Source organism: Mastomys coucha, unplaced genomic scaffold, assembly GCF_008632895.1.
Source record: "Mastomys coucha isolate ucsf_1 unplaced genomic scaffold, UCSF_Mcou_1 pScaffold21, whole genome shotgun sequence".
NCBI lineage: Eukaryota > Metazoa > Chordata > Mammalia > Rodentia > Muridae > Mastomys > Mastomys coucha.
Window position 1 is genome coordinate 129,454,831 of NW_022196904.1, and position 9,477 is coordinate 129,464,307.

The 9,477-nt window shown below is 43.2% G+C and overlaps 1 protein-coding gene across 1 annotated transcript in view; it reads left to right on the forward strand.

The window, feature by feature from the left end:
- Positions 1–881: 881 nt before the first annotated feature.
- LOC116100955 (scavenger receptor cysteine-rich domain-containing protein SCART1-like) overlaps positions 882–9,477 on the forward strand; it is a 41,691-nt gene continuing 33,095 nt past the window's right edge. The window contains exons 1-3 of the mRNA XM_031384653.1: positions 882–1,020; positions 1,514–1,840; positions 2,322–2,630. Of these exons, the coding sequence (XP_031240513.1) occupies positions 957–1,020; positions 1,514–1,840; positions 2,322–2,630 (700 nt within the window). The 5' untranslated portion in view covers positions 882–956. The remainder of the gene's footprint in view (positions 1,021–1,513; positions 1,841–2,321; positions 2,631–9,477) is intronic.

Below are 9,477 nucleotides of genomic sequence, written 5' to 3' on the forward strand. Positions count from 1 at the left end.
GATGCTCATTTTAGAATCTGACCTGTTGTTTTTTCTTCTGAAGGGAAATGAAAGAGTAGTGGGTCTGGGGATGATGGAGGAGGGGGAACTGGGAGGAGTAGAGGGAGGGGAAACTGTGGTTGGGATGTAATATATGAGAGAAGAATACAAAGTAAAAAGAATCTATGTGGGTAGACAAGGCATAAAAAGAAACTAAAAATTTTCCCATACTCTCCCTCTTGAAATTGGGTGGTATAGATTCATCGAGAACTTGGTTTGCACTAATGTAGACTGGAGTCAGATGAGCAAAGTTGGCCAGTATGCATTGCATATTTTCTGTTTGACAATCAGCTACTGATAAAGGCCTATCAGTGTACGTAGACACTTGAACCATGATGACATTATGTCCTCTTGTCTACACATTCTTTAGTTTGTCTATCACCCTAGTAATGTGAACTGGCTTGTGTGGCCAGTAGTTAGGCATGTCTCCTTGGAGAGACATACATTCTTCCTATGGCTGGGCCAAGAGCAAACATGTTGAAAACACTGGGATTAAATTGCCATCTCTGTCTTTTGACAACAAAGATCTTAGAAGAATTCTGGTCTTTTAGCCAGATTTTCTGTTTGAGGCAGAAGGCCTTTAATGTCTTTTCTGACACTGACCTTGGCAGCTACAGCCATACAGGCCTTTCTGGGGGAAGACTCTTTGCTCTCCACACAGCTGGTACTGCTTTGGGCACCAGCTGCAGGAAGCTTTATTGTGCTGGCACTGTCTGGGCTCTGGCACGGTGGGTGAGTGCTTGCTTTGGGTAAGAGATGACGGCTCTCATGTGGGGGAGGAGCCTATGGTGCTGAAGGGGTCTGGCTCCAGAATATTGTCACCCTGAGTTGGAGTTCACTTTCTTCCTGAAGGCAGAGATAGGTACCTGTTCTGAGGCCATCAGCCTGGGGAACTGTACTTACAAAGGAAACCTGTTATGGCACTGTCTTCTCTCAGGCTGTGGCCTCTACTGCTGCTGGCCTGCTGGACTCTCCTTCCTGGTGAGTGTGTGCTGCTGTGTGATACACAGGTGTATAGTACATAGGTGACTGTGCTCAGGGATGGCACAGTGCTGGTGATGTCTGATGCCTTACTTTGTATGTGTGTTTGCTTCTGATAACTTTGATGTCAGCAAAGCAACCATTTGGATTCTGTAACAATGCAGAGACTATTTACTATTGAGAAATCTGAAAAAAAAGAGGGATTAGGATGAGTGATGGAGATGAGCTCTCTTCCTCCTTCTGCTCCTCTTCCTCTTCCTCCTCCATTTTTTTGACAGGGTTTCTCTCTGTAGCACTGGTTGTCCTGGAACTTGCTCTGTAGACCAGGCTGGCTTTGAACTGCCTCTATCTCCTGAATACTGGGATTAAAGGCATGTGGCACCATGCCCAGCTGAAGATGAGCTGTTTAATTATGAAGCATTCCAAATGAAATACAGAATGTTATCCCTATGTTTATTTTTGTTGTTGTTTTGCTTTGTTTTTATTCCTGAAGATCTGGCTCTTGAGAACTTTGTGAATTTCCTGGGTGGTGATAATAAATGTGAAGGCCAAGTACGCTTGCAGTATGATGGGCAGTGGGGCCTTATGTGTGGAGATGGCCTGGGCATGCAGGAGGCCTCGGTGATCTGCAGAGAGCTCGGCTGTGGCTCTGTGAAATCTATACTCCGGTATATTTTGACACCTGAAGAGATGAAGCAACCTTACCTATATGATGCTCAGTGCCATGGCGAGGAACCTACCTTCTTGGAGTGCCGTCTGGGGCCCTGGGGGCCCACCAGTGGCTGCAAATGCCAGTGTGTGGCTGCGATAATTTGCTCCGGTAGGTTAGCTGGAGACTCTGAGCTCCTTAGTCCCTGAGACTTCTTTCTTTGTCTTGGTCATGGAAGTATGAAGGCATTTGCCCGGGGAAGAGTCTGGCCTGTAGGAACATACCTTATGCTTGGAGTCTTAAGAGAACTGGGTTTTCATCTACTATAGACACTTTCCCAGTAACTTTAAATAATATCTTTAATTTTTTAAAAGTTGGCTACTTCCCTTGTTAATAGTGACTACTAGGAAATGTTCTCATTCTCAGTATGCATAAGGTTCCAGCCAACGAGTTAGCTACAGGTGTAGGAGGCAGAAGTACTGGCCCATTCCACCTGGAAGGATGGGATTTGTTACTTTAGAAAAACAGCAAAGGGTGGGAGCACCTCTAGGAGTACCTTGGACAATGACTCAACGTGGGGTACTCAGTGCCTATCTCTGTGTTAGCTCTTGGAACAGGATACCAAGACTCAGTTTCTCTTCTATTCCACCAGGTGGTACCACACGACTATTGGAGCTAGTTGGTGGTGGCAGTCCTTGTGCTGGGACTGTACAGGTCACTGGGATTTCCAATTTTGCCCTGAAATGTGACTTGCATGAGAAGGAGGCTGGTGTTGTATGCAGACAGTTGGAATGTGGCACTGCTCTGCAATGGTCCAGATCTCACCATGGAACTAACGGGAATCAAGAGCAGAAGTACCTTACATGCCAGGGAACAGAGATGGACATTTTACATTGCCTGATCAATGTGAACTTCCTAGAGCAATGTGACCTTCTGACCTACACCCAGGTTGTATGCACAGGTAGGAGCACCCACATTGAGTATTTTAGTCTTCATATTGTGTATATAGATATGAAGAAAGGTGCCTGTGATATCTGAGCCACAGTAGTGTCAATAGAACCCTTACCCCAGATTCGTAGTTGAAAACAACCCACTTTGCCACCAAGAGGTAGTTATGGAAAACTCTGATGTGCCTCCTGAAGGTCTATCATGTACTCACTACTCTTTTTAGGATACAGATGGCCATGGTTCCCTAGAAACAAAATGACCAGAAAGTATGTGCTCAGAATCCATGTAGAGTCTGAGGCTTAAGGGAGGACAGAACAGGGGATCAAGGTCATTTTTATAGCACTCTGTGCTCATATCTGGGTAAGATTGATGACTGCTGTTCTGGTAGCATGCATGGCACCTTCCAGCATAATGAAAGCTGGGTGGTAGGGATGAAGTTTCCAGGTCAGTACCCACTTGATTTCTTCATGTTCTATGTTTCGAGTATGTCTTTAGCAAGAGGTCTTGCTGCCAAGATCTGGAGGTTAACCTTAGTGGCCAACCACTCTGGAAGAAGTAGCACACTCCTGGCACTGGGCTTTTCATTTGTTAGCTTGTGGTATCTAATTGTTGCCCCAATTTACCATGTCCCGGCTAGTTTTATCTTCAACTTGACACAGTTAGAGTCATTTGGGAAGAGGAACCTCAATGGAGAAACTACTTCCGTAAGACCCCTCATGGGCAAGAATGTGAAGATGTTTCTTGATTAATGATTGATGTGGGAGGGCTTAGCCCACTGTGGGCAGTGCCGTCTCTGGTCAGCTGGTCCTGGGGTACATGAGGAAGCAGGCTGAGGAAGCCATAGAGAGGGAGTCCGTAAGCAGTGTTCCTTCACAGCCTGTACTTGGATTCCTACCTCCAAGCTCCTGTTTGAGTTCCTGCCTTGACTTCCCTTCATGATAGACTGTAAGCTTTAACCTGATTACAGCCCCCACCTCCAAGTTTCCTTTGGTCACGATGTTTTATCATAGCAGTACAAACCATATTAGAACAAAGAATTGGTATCAGAGAGTGGGACAGATCTGCTCATGTTATTTTTAGGATGCTCATAGTAGGAGTTTGAATTTGGGGTCTAGGAAAGTCATTGAGTACTCAGTGCTTAATAGGCTGTGGTGAGAGTTTGAAAGCCAGGGGTGCTGAAAGAGACACAGACAATGAAGGCCTGGCTTGGAAAGTTTCAGGGGGAGGCAAAGACCCTGCCAAGCTATTTATGTAATATTTTGAATTAAGAATTTGTGCTCAGCTAGGAGTGAAGAATCAATTGTGATTAACAAAAGATCAGAATTACTGAAGTGGAATCTTGCTTTATTAGGACAATTGATTCTGGTTAGATGGGGTGGGGAAATTAGTTGCAATAAAAAGAGACCAGCATCTTTGAGGCAAAATCTCTGGGGAGTATTTCTTCAGGGACAGGACACAGAATCTGTGTTCTGGGAGTTGGGGAGGGGTAAGGCTGCATATCATGCTGGCTTCTAGACTTGGTAATGTGTAAAATCTTCCTCAGGTGGTATTGATTTTGGCAGTATGAGAACCCTATCATTTAAGGGATCATAGAAAGAGGTTGAGGCTTGGCACTATGTGGCAGGATCAGAGTCTCTGAAGATGGTCTAGTCTAGACTTCTGGTGAAGATTCAGTCCAGTTGCTCTGGTGACCCCAGAATTTTGGAGATGCTAGTACCATGGGGGTAGATGACTACAAAGGACAGCAGCAGCTATAGAATGGAGCTTGAGTCTATGAGGCAAGCTCTGTGTGCTCTGTAGTGCAGATCATGACAAGTGGATGTTCCCAAGCCCAGTGGAGCTAGAAGATCATGAGTGAATGCAGCTGTCTTACCCCACTGGAATGGCTAAGATCAGCAAAATAAATGACAGGCAATTCTGGTGAGGTTGTGGGGAAAGAGGAACCCTTAGTCACTGTTGGGGGGAATGAAAATTGGTGTGGCCACTGTGGAAATCAGTATGGGGAATCCTCAAAAAGCTAAAAAGAAATCTGTGATTTGACCCAGCTCTACCATGCTTTGGCATATGCTCATAGGACTTGACATCCTACTCTACAGCTACTTATTCAGCAGTGTTTATTGTCACCCTAGCCACAAAATCCAGGGAATGGGAACAACCAAAATGTCCTTTAATAGATGAAATGAGTGATGAAAAAGTGTGGTAAGTATACACAGTGGAATTCAGCTGCAAAGAAAAACAAAATTATAATATTTCCAGGCAAATGGATGGATCTAGAAAAGGTCATATTAGTGAGGTAACCCAGACCCAGAAAGACAAATGCTATGTATTCTCTCTCACCTGGGGTTACTAGCTTCCATACTTCAGAGGTGAGTATGCAACATGGACTAACCACAGGAACCAGGAAAGTGTGAGGCACTCTGGGTGGTGGCAAGGGAGTGGGGCTGTTGAGGGAATAACAGGATACAGTTGATATCCAATTGGGCAGGAGGGAGGGGGATCCATACAGAAAGACATTGAAGGATGAGGGAAAATTAACACTAAAGTTGTTTGATGAAGCCTCAGAGCATCCATAATATTAGCTTATATTTGCCTAAAATTATATCTTAAAGAAGTTCCATACTTGGGTTGACATGCTCCCCACAAGAACCATATCATAAAAACCCAACACAAGGCACAAACCTCTTTTTGAGTGGTTCAGAGTACTCCAGGTGACTCTTCAAACAATATAGGCCATTGCTATTGTCCTTGGTGGCCTCTCAGAAGTTGATGGTTAGTCCCTACTGCTTAAGACACAGCATATTTAGGTGAGAGGACTAGATTATTTGAGTTGTATCTACCTTACAGCCTCTTTCCCACATTTTAGCCTTCATGCTGCCTATACGAGCTGCCAAATAATAGTCCACTGAGGTGTGACACCTATGAAACACACCGATGACCAGTGTGACAAGAATTCTTTAAATTTACAATAAGTGGCACTCACATGTAGGTTGTAACCAACAACTGTGCAGCTGAACTTAAGGTCCACTCAACAGGAGGGAATGTAAGCTAGCCGATGCCCACACTAGTGAGGTCATGGATCTTAGGAAAGACTCTACTTAAGGGACCTGTGCAATATTGGGTGTCCCCTTATGGGCCCTTGGTTAGGCACTGACCTCAGCCAAACACTTATTTCCAACATAAAAAGATCTTTTATTAAACGACATAGGGCAGGATGGCTGAATCTGAATCAGGCAGAAACAGCAGCAGGTGGCTTGGGGGAGTGATTTTTAAGAGAAAAAAAGGAGAAGTCTGTGCTAGGGTGAGTTAGTAAGTTATGATTGGACAGGTTAGTCAGTGTAATTTAATAGCCGGACCTTGGTGGTCAGCCGCACAAGTGAGTCGCAATAAGGAAGTGACCAAATAAGGAGTCTAATGGGGAGTCTAGTGGTTTATGTAGCAAGAGTATGGGGTCAGGGTACCTTGTTTGGCTGGCACCTTGTTTGTCATGTTTGGGCCCATGAGAGGCCTTCGTCTACTACTGCCACTTTGCTAGACCATGGTTCTTCAAGTACTTTCTAAATCTTATCTTTCCACTGATGCATGCATGTAGCTACCTCCTATCACCAAAGAAGCTTCTCCTTACAGCGAATGGAGACTATTACAGACAACCACACATAAACCAGATGTGATATAGAGATCAATGAGCAGTGGGAGCTCAGCCCCTGTGGATCCATTGACCTCTCAGCTCCAGCATACATTGGCTAGGGGAACTTTGCCATAGAGGGAAGTGGAGCGATTGTAAGAACTAGAATAACAAAGTCCTCTGTGGGACCGTCTCTCCTAGAAATGGCTATACAGCAAGACTGGAACAATGCCAATATCATTATTGATATTATGGTTAATGAGGAAGGTGGAAATTTCATGGTGTTCCATCTCCAGGGAAAGAGCTACTGGTGACTAATAACTGTGGAGGGAGGGAGAATTAAACTTTCCCAGGGGTAAGTTTCTTGACCTAATACAGAGTGGTCAGCACTAAAACCATATATACATCATCAACAAAAACCACATTCATCAGGGTATGTATGTATGTATGTATGTATGTATGTATGAATCTGTGTATGTAAGTATGTACATACGCATGTATGTACACACATATATGTATGTGACAACAATAAAGAAAAGGGGCTCTCAGTTTTAAAGCTGAGGGGTATGGGCAGGAAAGAGGCAGATGGCGTAATTCTATTTTAATTAAAACATATTAAAAAGACCAACATCATCATAGTTATTTACTATCAGGGGTTTCCTGATTTTTATAGTTTCTGTTTGGAGCTTTGGTAGTAGCAGATGGGTTTGCCTCTTACTGGAGTTGGCATTTCCCCTTGTATCTTTTAATATTGTTCCATTGTTCTGTGTCTTTATGGCTCTGCTGCAGTTTAGAAAGGCTCTTCTTCTGCTCATGTCTATTGGCCTTATAAGTGCCGTGCATGGTTGGAGTCGGTTCCTTTCCCTACAGGAAGGAGCTTTCTGCTATAATTTAACAGATATTCTGTGCCATAATTTAATTTAATTTGTTTTAAATCTCAATTCCTTCTATCTCATGAATTCTTAAGCCTGGCGTCTTGACCACCTCTCTTTGGAAACTGTGACCATGTTCATCTAACTTTTCTTTATTGAAGTATGGGTTTGTCCTTGAACTTGAAGTTTTCAGTGATCTTTCTTCTGCTTGGTCTAATGTTTTGGTGATGCTCGTCACTGTCTTTGTATTTGCTTCACTCGCCTTTCATTTCCAATATTTCTATCTATTTTTTCAAAATACTAGTTTTCCTTCTGAATTTGAATTTCTCATTGGTGTTTTGACGTTCCATCTGATGATAATTTTCTCACCCACTGTGCTGACTTTCTTGTCTGACTCCATCTTTCTTCACCAGGTCTGACTTCTTTCTCTTGCTTCACTATGTATTTTTTTTAAAAGATTTATTTATTTATTTTATGTATATGAGTACACACTATAGCTGTACAGATAGTTGTGAGCCTTCGTGTAGTTGTTGGGAATTGACTTTTTAGGAGCTCTGCTCACTCTGGTCAGCCCTGCTTGCTCAGTCCCTGCTCACTCCAGCCCAAAGATTTATTTATTTATTTATTTATTTATTTATTTATTTATTCGAGACAGTGTTTATCCATGCAGCTCTAGTTGTCCTGGAACTCACTCTGTAGACCAGGCTGGCCTCAAACTCAGAAATCCACCTGCCTCTGTCTAAGTATACTGTAGTTGTTTTCAGATGCACCAGAAAAGGGCATCAGATCTCATTATGGGTGGTTGTTAGCCACCATGTGGTTGTTGGAATTTGAACTGAGGACCTTTGGAAGAGCAGTCAGTGCTCTTACCAGCGGATCCATCTCTCCAGCCCACTACTCTGTATTTTATCTATAGCTTTTATCTCAGTAGTTGAAGAATTACGGTGTTTTGGTTATTTTGCCTTTGTATTACATTTTTTTCCTGTATTTATGTGTTACAGTTTGTGCATCTGCTGGTTTGGATTTTTCTTTCAGTTCTATTGGGGATCTTCTGAGAAAGCAGGCTACTGTTGAGGACTCAATTCCTACTGTTCCTTAAGGAGATAAAAAGAACCTGATGTGATAGAAACTGCACCAAATTGAACAAGATGTTAAGATACACTGAAAACAAACAAAAACACACAAACTCGCCAACCATAACCAAGAATCAGAACATGGCAAGTGCAGTAAACTTAAAATGAAGTTAAATGTGGAAATGAGCATAAATGAGATTCGAGAGGGAGACACAGGGAAGGAGGAGCAGGGTGATGTGAGATCGGGGTCAAAGAAACTGAGAATGCTTGAGAACAATGATGGGAAGAGAAATAGAATGACGAAACCATTAATGCTTTTTTTTTTTTTGGTAACAAGTTACATACTGTAGCCTTGGCTGGTTTGGAGTTCAATATATTGACCAGACTGCCCCCCTCCCCAACTCATAGAGACCTATCTGCCTCTGTCTCCTGAGTGCTGGAATTGAAGGTGTGAGCTACCATGTCCAGCTAAAAGTTCTTATGAAAATAAAAGAGATGAGACCTGGAGAGACGATTCAGCAGTTAGGTGTTAGAACTCCTCAGCTCCAGCTCCAGGAGAGCTGATACACTCCTCTGGTTTCCTTGGGCACTGCTACTGATGTGTACACTCCCACATATAGTCACATACACATGAACATAATAAAAAATAGAAACATGTCTTAAACATAGTAAACATAGTACTAAAATATAGTAAAACTAAGTAAAGATAGATTTAAGGAGGAGAATACAAAACAACAAACAACTTTTAAGAATACATTAAAAATGTACTAAAATATGGTAAAAACAAACAAACAAATGAACATGCTGGCTAGTTTTACATCAGCTTGACAAAAGCTAGAGTCATTTGAAAGACTCAGTTGAGAAAAGACCCTCACCAGGCTCACCTGTGGACAAGCCCACAGTGCATTTTCTTGACTAAGGATTGGTGTGGGAGGGCCCATCTCACTGTGGGTCATGCCACCCCTGAGCTAGCAGACTGAACACTGTAAGAAAAGCAGGCTGACTAAGGCATTGGGAACAAGCTAGTAAGCAGCACTTCTCCATGGCTTCTGCCTTAGTTCCTGTTTCCAGGTCCCTGCCCTGACTTCTCTTGATGATGGCCTGATGTAGAATTGTAAACAAAAACAAACCCTTTCCTACTTCTCCATGTTGCCTTTGCTTGTGGTGTTTTATCACAGCAATAGAAACCCTAAGCAAGACATCCTTCCTGCACTGTAGCATGCACCACGACAGCCAGCCATCCTTCCATGCACCACCACAGCCAGCCATCCTTCCATGCACCACCACAGCCAG